Source organism: Cnephaeus nilssonii (genome assembly GCF_951640355.1).
Source record: "Cnephaeus nilssonii genome assembly, chromosome: 7".
NCBI classification, from domain to species: domain Eukaryota; kingdom Metazoa; phylum Chordata; class Mammalia; order Chiroptera; family Vespertilionidae; genus Cnephaeus; species Cnephaeus nilssonii.
The window spans coordinates 98,353,262-98,371,056 of record NC_137078.1 but is presented as its reverse complement, the minus strand read 5'-3'; the positions used below and the strand labels follow the sequence as shown (position 1 = coordinate 98,371,056).

General features: G+C 58.4%; 1 protein-coding gene across 2 annotated transcripts in view; it reads left to right on the top strand.

Moving 5' to 3' along the window:
- The window catches only part of PIK3CD (phosphatidylinositol-4,5-bisphosphate 3-kinase catalytic subunit delta), a 30,333-nt gene that overhangs the window by 9,754 nt on the left and 2,784 nt on the right, over window positions 1-17,795 (top strand). Inside the window, exons 3-22 of one of the 2 annotated variants that reach the window (XM_079778362.1) lie at window positions 6,698-6,870; window positions 9,720-9,948; window positions 10,056-10,285; window positions 10,683-10,862; window positions 11,204-11,353; window positions 11,760-11,849; window positions 12,870-13,091; window positions 13,604-13,700; window positions 13,790-13,920; window positions 14,516-14,566; window positions 14,653-14,817; window positions 14,894-15,015; window positions 15,137-15,280; window positions 15,407-15,506; window positions 15,627-15,805; window positions 15,888-16,000; window positions 16,150-16,228; window positions 16,758-16,925; window positions 17,362-17,485; window positions 17,592-17,737. In XM_079778362.1, coding sequence (XP_079634488.1) covers window positions 6,730-6,870; window positions 9,720-9,948; window positions 10,056-10,285; window positions 10,683-10,862; window positions 11,204-11,353; window positions 11,760-11,849; window positions 12,870-13,091; window positions 13,604-13,700; window positions 13,790-13,920; window positions 14,516-14,566; window positions 14,653-14,817; window positions 14,894-15,015; window positions 15,137-15,280; window positions 15,407-15,506; window positions 15,627-15,805; window positions 15,888-16,000; window positions 16,150-16,228; window positions 16,758-16,925; window positions 17,362-17,485; window positions 17,592-17,737 — 2,861 coding nt within the window. In that variant the 5' untranslated portion in view covers window positions 6,698-6,729. Of the gene's footprint in view, window positions 1-6,697; window positions 6,871-9,719; window positions 9,949-10,055; window positions 10,286-10,682; window positions 10,863-11,203; window positions 11,354-11,759; window positions 11,850-12,869; window positions 13,092-13,603; window positions 13,701-13,789; window positions 13,921-14,515; window positions 14,567-14,649; window positions 14,818-14,893; window positions 15,016-15,136; window positions 15,281-15,406; window positions 15,507-15,626; window positions 15,806-15,887; window positions 16,001-16,149; window positions 16,229-16,757; window positions 16,926-17,361; window positions 17,486-17,591; window positions 17,738-17,795 lie in introns of both variants that reach the window. The other variant, XM_079778361.1, reaches the window with a different exon arrangement.

The following is a 17,795-nucleotide window of genomic DNA, read 5'->3' as shown; positions in this document are numbered from 1 at the left end:
GGCAGCCACATTTGCGATGACTCAGGAGATGCCAGCTCAGAGCCCCAGGTCCCTGGAGTTTCAAAAGGAATGAAAGGAATTTCTTAGCAGGTCTGCCAGCCCAGGGGACTAGCAGATGGGCTGCAGCCCTATTCCCAGCCTGGAGGGGGCGCCTGCATCCGTGGCCTGCCCTCCTCCTTAGAAACAGATCCAGGCCGGGAGCTGCTGGCTGGGGAGGAGGGGGACTTCTATTGGAATATTTGAAGGGAGTCGCAGCACGTTCTCAGCTGGAGAAACTGTTGTTCGGCGCGGGCCAGCGGAAGTGCGTCTCCCTGAGAACAGCTCGCCAGGGGATGGTGGGTCCTGGGACGGAGCCCGCAGCCCCGCAGCCGGGCCACCTGCAGCCAGGCGGCTGTGTCTGTGCGTTGTGCTGGCCGGAAGTGGAAGGCGAAGGAAAGGAATTGAGCTCCTCCCTGCCCAGTTCTTTGATGTTTTACTAACGGTTCAGATGTGGACAGACACACGCCTGCCTGGACGTTCTGGATGACTCAGAGTGAGGAAGGATCAATTACTCATGGTTCATCTTTGCTGGGTCCCTCGTGCTTTGAGGGTGGTCCTACCCCTCTCTGACCCTCTGTCTCAGTCTCATCTGTCCCCATGGCTCCACATCTGTGTGTCACTGCTGCCCCCAGATGACAGCCCGTGACCCTAACGACCTCTCCCCTGAGCGCCAGCCTGGCCTCACCCTTCAGCTGTCTTCCCTGGGATGTTCAGTTAGCAGCTCAGATTCACTCCCTGAGATGTGACTCTTGCTGTTTTATTGCCCCCAAAACGTAGTTCTCCCTTACACTTCCCCATCTTGGGAAATTTCCACCCCCAGCCAGTCTCCCAAGACCGAACCCGGCTGTCATCCTACCTCCTCACTCACTGTCCCCATCTGACCCACCCAGCTCCTAAGTGTATCTTTTTAAAAATATAAATATTTTTTTTATTGATTTCAGAGAAGAAGGGAGAGGGAGATAGAAACATCGATGATGAGAGAGAATCATTGATTGGCTGCCTCCTGCACGCCCCCTACTGGGGATCCAGCCTGCAACCCAGGCATGTGCCCTTGACCAGAATGGAAACCGGGGCCCTTGGCTGATAGAACTGGAAGTGCAGGGATAGAGTCAGCTTCAGGCATGGCTGGATCCAGGAAATCAGAGGCTGTCCTTGGGCCCGCGCGTGGCCTCTCCACCCTGAGCTCTGCTTTCCACGGTGGCCTCTTTCAGGTCCCGCCCCTTAAGGGCAGCAGATGGTCACCCGCAGCTTTAGGTGCGTATTCTGTGTTTTCTGCTTCCCCAGGGGGAAGTCCCCAAAGAAATCCAGGTGTCAAAACCCATTGCACGGATTTGACATTCACACGCACATCCTGGAGTCACTGTAGAGATGACGTGCGATGATTGGCTGGGCCTGAGTCTCATTCTGGCTTCCAATCCCCATGACCGGGGTGGGGTGGGGTGGTGGTGGAGGAATTCGGGGCTCCGATTGGCTGGGCCTGGGTCTCAGGCCAGGAGTGAAGTGAGCCCATCTGAACCCCTTGGACTGAGGATGTGTTGAGTCTGTGAAAAGTCCCCAGCTTTCAGATCAAGAAACCCCCAAATTCCCAGCACCCAGAAGCCCTCATTCCCCTGTCCCCCGGGGTGACTGCTCTCCCCTAGGGGTGAGCCCCATCTTCTCTGCCATCAGAGGTTAGTCTGCCCATGCCTGCTCTCTGTGACTGAAATCATGAGCACGTACTCTTCATTCAGCTTCACGCTCGAGCGATGCATTTGTATCGTGTGCGATTGGAGACCATTCTACCGCTCTGTCCCATTCCAGGGGAGCGGACACAGTTTATTTCCCACTCCACCGCCGATGCGCATTTGGGCGGTTTCCAGGTCGGGGCTGTTAGGAGCAGCGATGCTGCAGGCCTGCATTTCTGTCGGGTGTTTGCCCAGGAGTGGAACCGCTGGGTCCGAGGGCATAGCGGATGCTGTCAGTGTGCCCAAGTGGCTGTGCCAGTGTGCATTCTCGGGCCGGTTCTGAAGCCCCTGCATTAGCTGGCATCTGTGCCCCATGCAAACTGCAGAGCCGGGCGTCTGGGCTTCAGACAGTTGGGCTCATTGGCAGCTGCACCCCGGGCCCTGAGCCCACAAAGCGGGAAAGAGTCCCCACTTCCTCCTGCCACGTGTCGGGCACTTGATCATGTGATGCCCACGCCATCCCGAGTCTCCTTGTAGGAATGAGGTTTTTGTTGTTGTTTTTAATTCTTACCCAGTGATATGCTTTTTATTTATTTTAGAGAGAATAAAGGTGTGTGTGAGAGAGAGAGAGAGAGAGAAAATCATTGATGTGAGAGAGAAACATTGATCATTTGCCTCCTGTACAGGCCCCAGCCAGGGATCAAACCTGCAACCTAGGTATGTGCCCTGACTGGGAATCGAACCCACAACCTTTCGACACGCCAACCAACTGAGCCACCGGGCCAGGGCAGGAATGAGTTTTTCCGTCAGAGTACTTCCCTGCGTTCCCGATGGCCGAGTGTGGTGGGAAGCTCGTTTCCGTGTGGGAAGAGGCAGGGGACTGCGGGGGGCTATGTCTTGGGGCCCCGTCCGTCCCTTTGGTCATGGCCTCAGGAATGGATGGCCGGAGGTGCTCCTGACTTCGCAAGCTCGGCCGAAGCCCATGGAGCACTGTGAGTGGGTTCTCCGGCATTCCTGAGGAGCCCCAACATTTTGAATAAAAAAGAAAGCGTGCCCTGGCCAGTGTGGCTCAGTTGGTTGGGCATCGCCTCACGCACTGAAGGGTTGCCGGTTGGATTCCTGGTCAGGGCACATGCCCGGGCCTCAGGCGCCATCCCCAGTGGGGGCTTGTAGGGAGCTGCTGCTTGAGATTTCCCTCTCACATCAATGTTCCTCTCTCTCGCTCTCTCTCTCTCTCTCCCTCTCTAAGAAATCAATAAAAAAAAAAAAATCTTTTTCTTTTTTTTTTTTTTTTTACGTTCTTTCTTAAAGAAAAAAAAAGAAAAGAAAGCCTTTTGGCCTGGCCATTCTCAGAAAGAGGAACCCAAAGTAGGATGTGGTTTGACAATCAGGACGGGGATCTCGGCAGGTAGTGTCATGGTAGTGGAGGGCGGCGTGCACATGGAGCTGCTCACTCTGTATCGCCAGAGGCAGGGCCTGGCCCCTCTGGCAGGGCCACCAGAATGTCTCCCACTAAACATTTCCTTTAAACTTTTTAAAAAAAATACATTTTTATTGATTTCGGAGAGAAAGGGAGAGAGAGAGAGAGAGAGAGAGAGAAACATCAATGATGAGAGAGCATCATTGATTGGCTGCCTCCTGCATGCCCCCTCACTGGGGATGGAGCCTGCAACCTAGGCATGTGCCCTTGACCGGAATCGAACCTGGGACCTTTCAGTCCGCAGGCCGATGCTCTATCCACTGAGCCAAACCGGCTAGGGCATAAACTTTTTTTTTTTTTAAGAGAGAGTAGAAGGGAGAGGGAGAGACAGAGAGAGAAACATCGATGTGAGAGAGACACATCGATTGGTTGCCTCCCACATGTGCCCCAACCTGGGGACGGGGATGAGCCTGCAACCCAGGTGCATGCCCTTGACCAGAATCGAACCCGGGACCCTTCAGTCCAGAGGTTGATGCTCTATCCACTGAGCCAAACCCACTAGGGTTCCTTTCAACTAATTTTTACAAGTCATTTAAATCTGGAAGGATGTGACTTTAGGGAAGTGTTTTTCTAAAGAATAAAAATCATAAAACATAAAGGAAAAGGTTGAAAAGTTGTCTGCATCAACATTAAAAAATACTCATCAAAAGAAAACCCCCTCTATAAACAAAATAAAAAGGTGACTCGGAGGTATTTCCAACTCGTTTAAGCAACAAAAGAATTCAGTCTAGAGTATACAAAGAAACTCCACAAGCTCATAAGACAAGGACAAATACCTCCACAGCACACGGGCCGCGCTTATAAGCAGGCTATTGGGAGAAGATTAGCCTTTCATGGAAAATCAGGGAGATGCAAATTACAATAACGAGAGCGTCTGAGGCCTATTCCGTTGGCAGGAATGAGTAAGTTTGACAATACCAAGTGTCGGTGAGAAAGGAAAGTTGTGTTGCTCTTGCTAATGGACGTCACCACTTTACTCGGGTGACGTTAATGGCGTGGTTGCGCCTGCCACAGGTTATACCTGTGACCTGGCGTTCCCCTCAGTGTGTACCCCGGGCTGCGCTGTCCAGTGTGGCCACCAGCCAGCCACGCGGAGTTTGTGAGCCCCTGAACTCCGAAGGTATGATTGAGGAATGGCCTTTTTAAGCATTTTATTTAATTTTTAATTCATTTAAATGTAAGAATGGACACTTGAATTCCTTTATTTGAAAACTTTTAAATGTATCTTTAGGAACAGTTTGAGTCTGTGAGCCTACTTTTTCACCTGCCAATTGTGTGAAATCCACTTAGAGATGAATATTTCTCTTTTGTGTGTGTGTTAATCCTCACCCAAGGATATTTTCTCATTGACTTTTAGGGAGAGGAGAAGAGAGGGGGAGAGACAGAGAGAAATGCCAATGTGAGAGAAACACATCGATTGGTTGCCTCCTGCACACGCCAGACCAGGGCCCTGGCTGGGGAGGAGCCTGCAGCCACGGTACGTGTCCTTGACCAGAATAGAACCCGGGACCTTTCAGTCCACAGGCCGACACTCTATCCACTGAGCCAAACCTGCCAGGGTGAGAGGAAGATTTCTGATGAAAATCTATTGTCTGAATGGTAGTGTGCACAGCAAGTATAGATTACACAGCAGATTTCAAAATAAGAGAAAAAAATGTAAAATATCTGCTTAGTAATTTTTCTATCTTGATAACATCAAGATGACCATATTTTGGATATACTGGGTCAAGTAAAATATATTGCTAAATTGAATTTTATCTGTCATTTAATTATTTTTTAAAATGTGGCTACTGGTAACTCTGACATTACACGTCTCTCACTTTTTATTTCTCTTGGACAACACTCACCGGGACTGACATGCACACAAGGAGATGCGAGCAAGAATATATACATTGTAGCCCACCTGGCGTGGCTCAGCGGTTGAGTGGTGACCTCTGAACCAGGAGGTCATGGTTCGATTCCCGGTCAGGGCACATGCCCAGTTGCAGGCTCAATCCCAGTGTGGGGTATGCAGGAGGCAGCCGATCAACGATTCTCTCTCATCATTGGTATATCTATCTCTCTCTCCCTCTCCCTTCCTCTCTGAAATCAATAAAAATATATTTTAAAAAAGAATAGGAAAAAAAAGAAAGAAAAAGAATATACATTGTAGCATTGCTTTTGTAATACATAGAGTAGAAACAAACCTTGAGGTTCATCAGCAAGAGAAGGGGTAAATAAAATGTGGTTTATTTACAAAGGGGAATACCACAAGTGTTAAAAAGAATGAACTAGAGCCACATGTATCGGCAAAGGTTTAAGGCAGGCATCCTCAAACTACGGCCCGCAGGCCACATGCGGGTGTTTTTGCCGTTTTGTTTTTTTACTTCAAAATAAGATATGTGCAGTGTGCATAGGAATTTGTTCATAGTTTTTTTTAAACTATAGTCCGGCCCTCCAACGGTCTGAGGGACAGTGAACTGGCCTCCTGTTTAAAAAGTTTGAGGACCCCTGTTTTAAAGCATGCAAAAATAACTAGGAGTTGTTTGTGGACACATCCTATCTAATAATAGAGTAACATGTAAATTACCATCACTCCGCTACGCCCACGATTGGGCGGCGGGAGGCTGGGGGGCGGGACTCCGGGTGGCCTATCCGGCCATTGAGAGGCACGGATCCGCTGCCACTGAGGGGGGCTACCCTGATGTTGAGAGGCGCAGGTTAGCCCCCCTCAGCGGCCGCGGACCATCAAAAGCGTGGGAGCTGGGTGCCTGTCTGCTCCGGCACCAGGCCTTTCAGAAGCCTCTGCCGAGCCGGAGGCTTCTGAAAGGTCTGGTGCACCAGCGGACAGGAACCCAGCTCCACCGCGAAAAGCGAAAGCGTGTAGGGGACCCTACACGTGCATGATTCAATCATGCACTGGGCCTCTAGTATTAGTATAATGCAGGTCTGAAAACATCCATGGGCGTGATTCATAAACAGCCAGAATGGCAGCCTGGCGTGTCGGGGGCCCGTGGAGACCTTTACTTGGGCCTGTGCCGTTTGGTTACCGGGGAGTGGGTGTGACCGAGGGGTTGGTAGGGCTGAGTTTCAGCAGACTGTTTGATGACCCAAAGCCGCTGTGAGCCACTTGGTTTCAGGTGAGGAGGGTTCAGAGCTGTCGCCCTCGGTCCCTCTCCCGTCCTGGGTGCCGGCCACGTGGCTCCTTCGCCAGTGCGTGGCCGTGGCGGGTCCCCCCGGGGGTGCTCCTGAGAAACAAGGACTTGGAACTGGTCTCTCGGTGTCTTGGACTTGGGCCACTGCTGAGAGGGATGTGGCCGGAGTACCTGCCGTGATGAGAGGCAGCTCGGCCGAGCCGGTGGCCTGGGCCACCCCAGGCAGGAGAAGGCCCCGAGGGCGGCCAGCGTTGGGGGCCCAGACTCCATCCTGAGCCTCCTGCGGCCAAAGGTCCTGAATCCTGTTTTCCAAAGGGTCCTCTCGAAGGCCTCCCCAGCACCTGCCGGCGCAGCTCACCTTGCCTTCTCTTCCTTTTCAGGACAACTGGTGTCCGAGAAGTGAGGAAGCAGGATGCCCCCGGGGGTGGACTGCCCCATGGAATTCTGGGCCAACGAGGAGAACCAGAGCGTGGCGGTTGACTTCCTGCTGCCCACGGGGGTCTATCTGAACTTCCCCGTGTCCCGCAATGCCAACCTCAGCACCATCAAGAAGGTACCATCTTGACCTTATTTATGTATTTTTTGTGTTAATCCTCACCCGAGGATATTTTCCCACTGATTTTTAGAGAGAGTGGGTGGGGAGGAAAGAGAGAGAGGGAGAAACACCGATGTTTCACATTGACTAGTTGCCTCCTGAACACGCCCCTCCTGGCGCCGGGATCCAGTCTGCAATTGAGGTACGTGTCCTTGACCTGAATCGAACCCAGGACCCTTCAGCCCAAGGGCCGAGGCTCTATCCACTGAGGCAAACCAGCTAAGGCTTGACCTTGAAGCTAGTCCTTAGAGTTTGGAACTCAGAAAGACAGACACCCACACTCACATGCGTAATTTCTCAGGTTTCCGAGCCTCGGATGGGAATTTTAAGTGCTGTCAGTAATATCTAGGAATTGTTTAAAACCTGGCAGTTAGAGTCTGCCTAGCATCCTAATTGAGCTGCCCCTGCACGGTGCCTGGGAGAGCTCCGGCCGTGTTCCCCCGTGGCCCTCCCTTCTCGTCACGGCCTTGCTGCTGTTTTGGAACCACGCTCCATCCATGGCCACGTAAGGCTTTTGCTGGTCTTTTGTCTTTCGGGCTGTCGTCCTAGTAACACATCTTTGGAAAGCGTATTTTTGGGGTTTTGTTGAATAATTTTCAGGGTAAATGACTGAGAAGATTAGACATCTGGATCGTATTTGGTAGTGACCGGCTGGTTCCACTTACAGAGTGTGAAATGTAATGTGTCGTGCCACAGGGCAAGACCAGGATTTTAAAAGCCATACTTGGGAGCAGAACAAAAAAGGAGAGAAGCAGCCCTGACCGGTGTGGCTCAGTGGATAGAGCGTCGGCCTGCAGACTGAAGGGTCCCAGGTTCGATTCCGGTCAAGGGCATGTACCTTGGTTGCGGGCACAACCCCAGTAGGGAGGTGTGCAGGAGGCAGCTGATCGATGTTTCTCTCTCATCGATGTTTCTAACTCTCTGTCCTCTCTGTAAAAATTAATAAAATATATTAAAAAAAAAGGAGAGAAGCAATGGTGTAATGGACCATCCTTGAGGTTTTTTGTTTGTTTGTTGTTGTTGTTTTTAATCTTCTCTTCCTGGGAGATTTCTTTAAATATTAAATTTCTTCTTTCTCTATTTCAAAAGTAATATGGACCCATTGAGATTGAGGAACAAGAAAAAGTAGAAGGAAAGAATTATCTATGATCCAGTAGGAGGAAAAAATTATCTGAGATAACCGCAGTTAACCCTTCGGCTGTTCGCTGTTTTCTTTTTTACATACAGTACAGTATTGTTTGTTGTGATAAATTCTGATTATGAACTTTTAAATCCTTTTATCTCAGAGCTAAAATGTCACATCTTTTTCATTTTGTTAACTTTAGGTCAACATTACGTTAAGGTTAATCTTACTTTCCTGCTTTCAGAGCTGTACATGCATGTTCATTCACATGTCAGCACAGTGAACACACCGAAACACGTGGGTCCCAGCAGTCTCACCTCACGCCCCAGCTCCACGGCAGTTTCTTCATGTGGTTATTTATGCCACAGGCCGGATAGTAAATATTCTAGGCTTTGCTGGCGGTCACACCGTAATTGCTGCAGCCACCAACTCTGCCTTGTAAGGCGAAGGCATCCCCAGACGCTATGTAAATGAGGGGGCGTGGCTGTCTTCCAGTAACCTGGTGGTTTGCAGAGTCCTGATCTATATAATTCATATGTTTTTCATTAATCCTCACCCGAGGATATTTTTCCCATTGATTTTTAGAAAGCATAGAAGAGAAAGTGGGAAGGAGGAATGGGGGGGCGGTGGGGGGGGGGGAGAGAGAGACATCAATTGGTTGCCTCCTGCACACGCCCGACCAGGGCCAGGGATCCAACCTGCAACCCAGGAAGTGCCCTTGCCCGGGAATCGAAGCTGTGACCCTTCGGTGCGTGGACCGATGCTCCACCCACTGAGCACACCTGCCAGGGCACTGTGTTTATTGTCATTTTTATGGACTGGGCTTGAATGACACCGGCTGACCTACATTTTCCCTTTTTCCCTCTTCATGATGCCTCTTGGAGTGCTCTGTTGCCCAGGAACCCCTGGATTCTGGGTCCCGCCCCTGTGTGATCCCTTTGGGTTCGTGGCCATATTACCCGTCCCCCCTGGGGGGAAGCTAAGGCTGGTTTCCCCTTTTTCGTCTTCCCCGGGACTCAGCGGTGAACACCTTTGCACTAAACCCTGACTGTTAGAAGGCTCCCCAGAATCCCTGGGCACACCTGGCCCGGAGGGCACACGGCCCGCAGAGGGGTCTCATGGCCCCCTCAGTGCGTTAAACTTTCCTGAATTGTTTGCCCGCATTTACAAGTCGGGGTGATGAGCCCCAGAATGATTAACTGGGGGTGCCTGGAGGTCATGTCCAGGAGATGTAAGAGGCTCGGTTCCAGATTCTAGAGCACGCAGAGGAGTGGTGATGGGACTCCCGGTGACCCCGTGGTCAGTGTCCGGGGTCTGGAGAGGGTGGCCGTCTTGGGATCTTGCCATTGTCTTTTTAATTTTATTTTAAAAAATATTTTTATTAATTTCAGAGAGGAAAGGAGGGAGAGAGAGATAGAAACATCAATGATGAGAGAGAATCATTGATTGGCTGCCTCCTGCACGCTTCCCACTGGGGATCGAGCCTGCAACCCGCACACATGCCCTGACCGGGAATCGAACCGTGACCTCCTGGTTCACAGGTTGACGCTCAACCACTGAGCCACCCCGGCCGGGCGCCCTTGCCTGCTTGTAAGGGACGCCCAGACTGAGATCGGCCTCCACCCTGGGGCCCCGCCCGCCTCGGTCGGAGGGCTGACCGCTGACCGGTGCCTGTCCCCCCCAGGTGCTGTGGCACCGAGCCCAGTATGAGCCGCTCTTCCACATGCTCAGTGACCCCGAGGCCTACGTGTTCACCTGCGTCAACCAGACGGCGGAGCAGCAGGAGCTGGAGGACGAGCAGCGGCGGCTGTGCGACATCCAGCCCTTCCTGCCCGTCCTGCGCCTGGTGGCCCGCGAGGGCGACAGGGTCAAGAAGCTCATCAACTCGCAGATCAGCCTCCTCATCGGCAAAGGTACCCGGGCCGGGGGAGGGTGGGGGGCCGCGTGCTGCAGGCTGCCTGCCTCCAGGGCCCGGCCCCCGACCCCTGACCCTCTGACCCCGGGCTCCCTCCCGCCTCAGGCCTGCACGAGTTTGATTCTCTGCGGGACCCGGAGGTGAATGACTTCCGAGCCAAGATGCGCCAGTTCTGCGAGGAGGCGGCCGCCCGGCGGCAGCAGCTGGGCTGGGAGGCCTGGCTGCAGTACAGCTTCCCCCTGCAGCTGGAGCCCTCAGCGCGGACCTGGGGCGCTGGCACCCTGCGGGTCCCCAACCGGGCCCTCCTGGTCAACGTCAAGTTCGAGGGCAGTGAGGTGAGGGCCGGCCCCGCTGGTGCTGCTTCCGGGCCGCTGTGTCCACGGGGGATGCTGTCCCTGGGAGACTCCCCAGTCCCCCACCAGCCCCCCAAATCCACTCCTCTCTGTAGCATCAGATACTGGGTATTTGTGGGGTATCCACGCGTGCCTGGGGCACGGTCGAACATCCCCCCCCAGGCAGTGCGACAAGACAGAACGGCCTGATGGCCTTCGTCCTTGTCTGTGCACTCATTCACACCTAGTTCCTGGTCGCTGGCCGTGTGCCTTCATCAGACCCTGCTCTACGGAGCTCCCGTTTGAGGGCTGGGGAGGGCAAATAGGCAGCCCCACTCCTGTGCCCCAGGGCCCGGGGTCCCTTCACAGGCGGAGGGCTGACCCCTCCCCCTCCCCCTAGGAGAGCTTCACCTTCCAGGTGTCCACCAAGGACGTGCCCCTGGCGCTGATGGCCTGCGCCCTGCGCAAGAAGGCCACGGTGTTCCGGCAGCCCCTGGTGGAGCAGCCCGAGGACTACACGCTGCAGGTGAACGGGAAGCACGAGTACCTGTACGGCAGCTACCCGCTCTGCCAGTTCCAGGTGAGCCGCGGCCCGCGCTCCGTCCCGCGCCGGGCAGAGGCCTGGGCAGGGGCCTGGGCAGGGGCCTGGGGAGGTGGGGGAGCTGGTTCTTGGGCCCTTTTTGAGCCTGATGCGCCAGGCCTTTGGGGGTCCCAGCGAGAGTGTCCCCTTGCTGGGCTGACCCTCCCTGTGCACACGGGAAGGCTCTGTCTTCGGGAGACGGCGGGCGCAGGGAGAGCCTGCGGGAGCGGCTGGAGGGCTGGGCTGGGCCGTGGTCGGCGTGCGAAGGTCCAGGCAGCCAGTTGTCCAGGGAATGGCTAGAACGGCTCACCGGCCACTCACTCTGCCCCGTCCCATCTCAGTACATCTGCAGCTGCCTGCACAGCGGGCTGACCCCCCACCTGACCATGGTCCACTCCTCCTCCATCCTTGCCATGCGGGACGAGCAGAGCAACCCTGCCCCCCAGGTCCAAAAATCGCGCACCAAGCCGCCCCCCATTCCCATGAAGAAGGTGAGCTGGGCCCGCCACTTGCTTTCCCCTCCCCCCGCCCCCCACACGGTGCCCAGCCCTGGGCCTATCGGGCAGCACCCCCAGAGGAGCCGGGGCCCTCGCCGCGCGCCCCTTGCTGGCCAGTGGGCAGCCAAGGACCCTGTGCTGGGCGGCTCCCGGGGCAGCCAGCCTCCAGGCCTGGCTCCGGCTGCCCTCCTCCTGCCCCCCTGCTTCCTGCCGGAGGCAGAGCTCCGTGCCTGCAGAGCGCGGGGCGCTGGGCCCGGAGCCGCCTGCACGGCGGGTTTTCTGGTAAAGGATGGAGGTGGGATAGGTGCCTGGGCCTCACCACAACACTCCCCCCCACCCCATGGCCCCGAGCCTCTGGACCCTCTCTGAGGCCCTCCTCTCCCCCCCCCCCCCCCCCCAGCCCTCGTCCTTGTCCCTGTGGGCCCTGGAGCAGCCCTTCTGCGTGGAGCTGATCCAGGGCAGCAAAGTGAACGCCGACGAGCGGATGAAGGTAGGGGGCTCCTGGGCCGGGGCGGGCGGGGCGGGGGGGGGGGAGCGGGTGTTTTTTGCACAAACAAGGTGGCTGTGGCCTGGAGGGGCGGCAGAGGAAGAGGGGGGGTCACATGAAAGCCACCTGACCACATTACCCAGCATCCCGGCCCTGGGTGGTTGTGAGCTGCTTCAAAACAGGAAGGGGGGAGGGGAACAGGCCGTGGCCAGCGGCCGATTCGGAGAAACGGGGCCCGGAGGGTTCTGGGTACGGGGCTTTGGCGGAGGCTGTGGGCCGGCCCAGCCCGGGACGTGGAAACCGCAGCTGGGGAGGCAGCCGGCGTTGGAAGGGAGCCGCTCCAACTGGGGGAGCCTTTGGGGGCTCCCAGGGGGGATGGAGGGGCGGGTGTACAACGCCTGCCTGGACCCCTGGGGCCAGGCCCACACGCCAGCTCCTCCGTCCTGGTCCTCGGGACAGGCGGCTCGTGCAGGTTTTATTGTCCCCTTTGCAGAATGTGAAACCTGGGTCCCCAGAGGGTGGGGAGCACTTTTTGGGGTGATTTCATAAGCAGGCAGGTCTGGGTCCCCCTGGCGAAATCGTGGAGGTGGGATGCAGGCAGCTTTCTGCCACAGCAGAGCTGGAGGAGGCAGGCGTTCCCGAGGCATTAAACCCTTCCCCAGCCGCAGGGGCTCCTGGGACTTAGCCGAGGAGGGAGCCCTCAGTGTTCGAGCTCAAAGGTCCCTGGAGTTCCCGAGCCCAGCTGGGGAAACTGAGGCCAGAGCAGGCAGCAACATGACCTGGGGTCCCACAGTCACTGGGAGCCAAGACCAGTCCCCCATGCACAGCCCACAACACCCTTCCCTTCACCCCCCGCCCTCATCTCTTCTCCCACGTGGGACGTGGGGTTCAGACCCATGTGGGATGAGGACATCTTGGGAGGAGGTTCTGGCCTTAGGCGGTGGGAGAACCTGGGCAGGGAGAGGGGCGGGGCCTCTGTGCCCTGTGCCCTGTGCCACCTGTGCCCTCTCCCCACCTCCCCAGCTGGTGGTGCAGGCCGGGCTCTTCCACGGCAACGAGACGCTGTGCAAGACGGTGTCCAGCTCGGAGGTGAGCGTGTGCTCGGAGCCCGTGTGGAAGCAGCGCCTGGAGTTCGACATCAACGTGTGCGACCTGCCGCGCATGGCCCGGCTCTGCTTCGCGCTGTACGCCGTCATCGAGAAGGCCAAGAAGGCCCGCTCCACCAAGAAGAAGTCCAAGAAGGCGGTGCGTGGGGCGGCGGGGCGGCCTCAGAGCCCGCACCTTCCTGCGGACCCCCTCCCCCCGTCCAGACCTGCGGCCCCGGAGCCACTCAGCCTGGGGACCCGCCTCCCCAGCCTCCCACCCTGGCCAGGGCCCCGGCGTGAGGGTTCTGGGTCCCGGGCTTGCTAGCAGGGTGACTCAGGACATCGGCTGGGCCTCTGGTCCTGCCCGGGAGGAGGGACACTCTGCTGCAGGGAGCGGGCGCCGTCCGCCGCGGCCGGGAAGGAGCGGCGGTTGGGCTCCTGAGTCCCGGCCCCAGGAGGTGACTGGCCTCTGAGCCATGCGGACTCCCCACCGCTGAGCCGGGCCAGCTTTCTGGGGCTGACGTGGCGTGTTTAGGGGTTCCTCCAGCAGCTGGGAGTGGGGAGCAGAAGAGAGCCACTCGGGGGAGTCTGAGTGCAGGGACCTGGCCGGAGCCGGTCCGTCCCACAGGTGGGAGGGAGGCCGCCTGGGCCTGAGCCGCCCCCTCTCCGCAGGACTGCCCCATCGCCTGGGCCAACCTCACCCTGTTCGACTACAAGGACCAGCTCAAGACCGGCGAGTGCTGTCTCTACATGTGGCCCTCCGTCCCAGGTGGGCCCAGGCCAGGCAGGGGGAGGCGTGTGCGGGGGTTGCCCCCATGGGGGTGTTCCCCGTGTAACTCCTCCTGTTCCCGTGTCCAGACGAGAAAGGGGAGCTGCTGAACCCCACAGGAACCGTGTGCAGCAACCCCAACACCGAGAGTGCTGCCGCCCTGGTCATCTGCCTCCCCGAGGTGGCCCCCCACCCCGTGTACTACCCCGCCCTGGACAAGGTCAGTGGGGGCCTCGCCATCTGGGGTCCGGACCGGCCCTGCAGAGGCTGTGGGCTGTCAGGTGATGTCCTGACTGCCTCTGGGACCCCCGGGGCATGGTCCCTGCACCCTCAAGCAGTGGTTCTCAAGGGGCCACCCTGCCCCCAGGGGATAGCCAAAGACATTCTTTTTTTAAAAAAAATTTATTTTTTAATATATTTTTATTGATTTCAGAGAGGAAGGGAGAGGGAGATAGAAACATCAATGGTGAGAGGAATCATTGATCAGCTGCCTCCTGCACCCCCCCTCCACACCCCCCCGCACTGGGGATTGAGCCCGCAACCCGGGCATGTGCCCTTGACCGGAATCGAATCCAGGGCCCTTTAGTCGCAGCCGATGTTCTAATCATTGAGCCAAACCGGCCAGGGCTTCACAGACATTCTCGGTTGTCTCCACCAGTGGGAGAGGCTCCTGGCTCCTGGTGGGTGGAGGCCAGGGATGCTGCTAACCTCCCTCCAGCGCACAGGACAGGCCCCACACGGAGAGTCACACGCCCTGGGCGCTGCGGGCTGGCCGCGCCCTGGGGCACCGCTGAGAGCAGGGCCACTCGTTGCAGATCCTGGAGCTGGGGCGGCACGGGGAGCACGGGCGCGCCACGGAGGAGGAGGTGAGCGGGGCCGCGGGTGGTGGGGTGCAGGGCCGGGCACCGAGCCGGCGTGGCCAGCTGCAGCCTCCCCCTGCGCCCCTCAGCAGCTGCAGCTCCGGGAGATCCTGGAGCGGCGCGGGTCCGGGGAGCTGTACGAGCACGAGAAGGACCTGGTGTGGAAGATGCGCCACGAGGTGCAGGAGCGCTTCCCCGAGGCGCTGGCCCGGCTGCTGCTGGTCACCAAGTGGAACAAGCACGAGGACGTGGCCCAGGTGGGCGCGGGGGAGGCCTGGAGGCGGGGAGGCGGCCCGGAGTGGCACAGCCCCCCTGACTGCCAGCCCCCCCCAGATGCTCTACCTGCTGTGCTCCTGGCCGGAGCTGCCCGTCCTGAGCGCCCTGGAGCTGCTGGACTCCAGCTTCCCCGACCGCCACGTGGGCTCCTTCGCCATCAAGTCCCTGCGGAAGCTGACGTGAGTCCCACGGGTTCCGGCTCCCCCCGGGAGGGTGGGGACTGACCCTCCCTGGGGCCTGCAGACCCCTGTCCCGCCCGAGCCATGAAGCTCCAGGCCCAGCGGCCTCGCTTCCCTGCAGGGACGACGAGCTGTTCCAGTACCTGCTGCAGCTGGTGCAGGTGCTCAAGTACGAGTCCTACCTGGACTGCGAGCTGACGAAATTCCTGCTGGACCGGGCGCTGGCCAACCGCAAGATCGGCCACTTCCTCTTCTGGCACCTCCGGTAGCTGGAAGGCCACGGAAGGGGGGCCTCCGGCCTGCTGGCCTCACTCCCGCGGCCTGGGTGTCCTGGCGGCTGGGAGGGCTGGGTGGCCCTGCCGGGGAGGCTCAGCCCCTTCTCCCCCTGCAGCTCCGAGATGCACGTGCCCTCGGTGGCCCTACGCTTCGGCCTCATCATGGAGGCTTACTGCAGGGGCAGCACCCACCACATGAAGGTGCTGATGAAGCAGGTGAGGCCGGGCTCCGCTCTGGGCAGGGTCAGCCAGGCCCCTTTGGAATCACCTGGGCCAGCCCGAGGCTCCGGGCCTGCCCCTCTGGCCTGCTCACGCTGCCCTCCCCTCTCCGGCCAGGGGGAGGCGCTGAGCAAGCTGAAGGCCCTGAACGACTTTGTCAAAGTGAGCTCCCAGAAGAGCCCCAAGCCGCAGACCAAGGAGCTGATGCACCTGTGCATGCGCCAGGAGACCTACCTGGAGGCCCTGTCCCACCTGCAGTCCCCGCTGGACCCCAGGATCCTGCTGGCGGAAGTCTGGTGAGCCCCAGCGCGGGCCTCTCCCCCGCCCCCGCCCCCCACAGGGGCCTCGAGGGGCCCGGCTGACCACCCTCTCCCGCAGCGTGGAGCAGTGCACCTTCATGGACTCCAAGATGAAGCCGCTGTGGGTCATGTACAGCAATGAGGAGGCGGGCGGCGACGGCAGCGTGGGCATCATCTTTAAGAACGGGGACGGTGAGTGGCCGGGCCTCCCCACCTGCACTGCCCCGGGGTCCCAGGAGGGTGAGCCAAGGAGAAGTCCGGAAACGCTGGGGCCTAGGCATGGCTGGGAGTGCGGAACCCTCCAGAAACTCATGCTTTCTCTTCCGGGGCCGGCGGCACAGACCTCCGCCAGGACATGCTGACGCTGCAGATGATCCAGCTCATGGACATCCTGTGGAAGCAGGAGGGGCTGGACCTGAGGTGAGGAGCCCCGTCTCCCATCTGTGCCTGCGCCTGGGCCCTGTCCCTGTGGAGGGGTTCCCTGTCAGAGCTGACGTAACCACCTCCGGAGAAATGGCTGTTCTGAGAAGATCGGGACCGGTTTCAGCTCGGGCCAAAGGGGTGATAGGGCCACAGGCTGAGGGTGGAGAAGGCCGGCCTGGCGCTCAGCATCCGTCTCGCTGGCGCTGGCTACTGTGTGGCCGCGTACGTGTGCGCCCCACGCATCCCCGGCTCCTTGCCCCACCTGCTTCCCGGCCACGTGATTTCTCTCTGAGCGAAGGAGCTCAGCCAGGTGCTGGCCACCTGCATCTTGTTGCTGTGCTGACCCATCCGACAGCCTCCCCGGGCCCAGGCGTCAGGGGCTGCTCCCAGCTGCCGCTGCTTTGCCTCATTGCCAACCACTTGCGTAGCATCCCCTGTGGCTGTTTTGGGTGTGGTGAGCTCCTCGGTGGTCAGGCAGCCCCGGGACAGCCCTTGACCATTGCCCGCCCTCCTCCCCCCCGGCTAGGATGACCCCCTACGGCTGCCTCTCCACCGGGGACCGCACGGGCCTCATTGAGGTGGTGCTTCACTCGGACACCATCGCCAACATCCAGCTAAACAAGAGCAACATGGCAGCCACGGCCGCTTTCAACAAGGATGCCCTGCTCAACTGGCTCAAGTCCAAGAACCCTGGGTAGGTCTCAGGCCTGGGGGACCAATGTCCTCTCCTCCCCAAGAGGTGAGGTTCAGGGGTCAAAGGTGAAGGGACAGGCCTGTGACATCTGTGGCTTCTGGGCTCAGCCAGGCACTGCCCGGGTCTGTGTTGCGGTGGGTGGGTCTCCGTTCCCCCAGGTATCAGTTACCCATTGCTGTGTAACAGCCACCCTCAACTTAGGGGTGCTAAACAGCCTTCATTTACTGTTGGCTCAGAAATCTGCCACTTGACCTGGCTCAGCTGAATGGCTCTGCGGGGACCACTCCTGCAGCTGCTGCCATCTGGGCGCTCGCTGGGCCTGGCGGGTGGCATGTCTGGGCCCCGGTGCCCCCTCCTGCCTCGCTCCTCATGTAGCAGGGACGACAGGAGCTGCAGGGCTAGGCCGTGGTTTCCCATCTCCCCCCCTCCTACCCAGGGAGGCCCTGGACAGGGCCATTGAGGAGTTCACCCTCTCCTGCGCTGGCTACTGTGTGGCCACCTACGTGCTGGGCATCGGCGACCGGCACAGCGACAACATCATGATCCGCGAGAACGGGCAGGTAGGGGCAGCGGGGGGCTGGCTTGTGGGCAGCACCCGCCTTCTGGCCCCGCCCTTGGCCTTTCTGGCTCCTTCTCAGTCTGTGCCCTTCCCTTCCGTCCCCTTAGCTGTTCCACATTGATTTTGGCCACTTTCTGGGGAATTTCAAGACCAAGTTTGGAATCAACCGTGAGCGGGTCCCCTTCATCCTCACCTATGACTTTGTGCATGTGATTCAGCAGGGCAAGACGAACAACAGTGAGAAGTTTGAAAGGTGAGGGTGCCCCTGGGATCCAGGGCCCCAGACAGGGTGCCGAGAGGGGGCTGTCAGC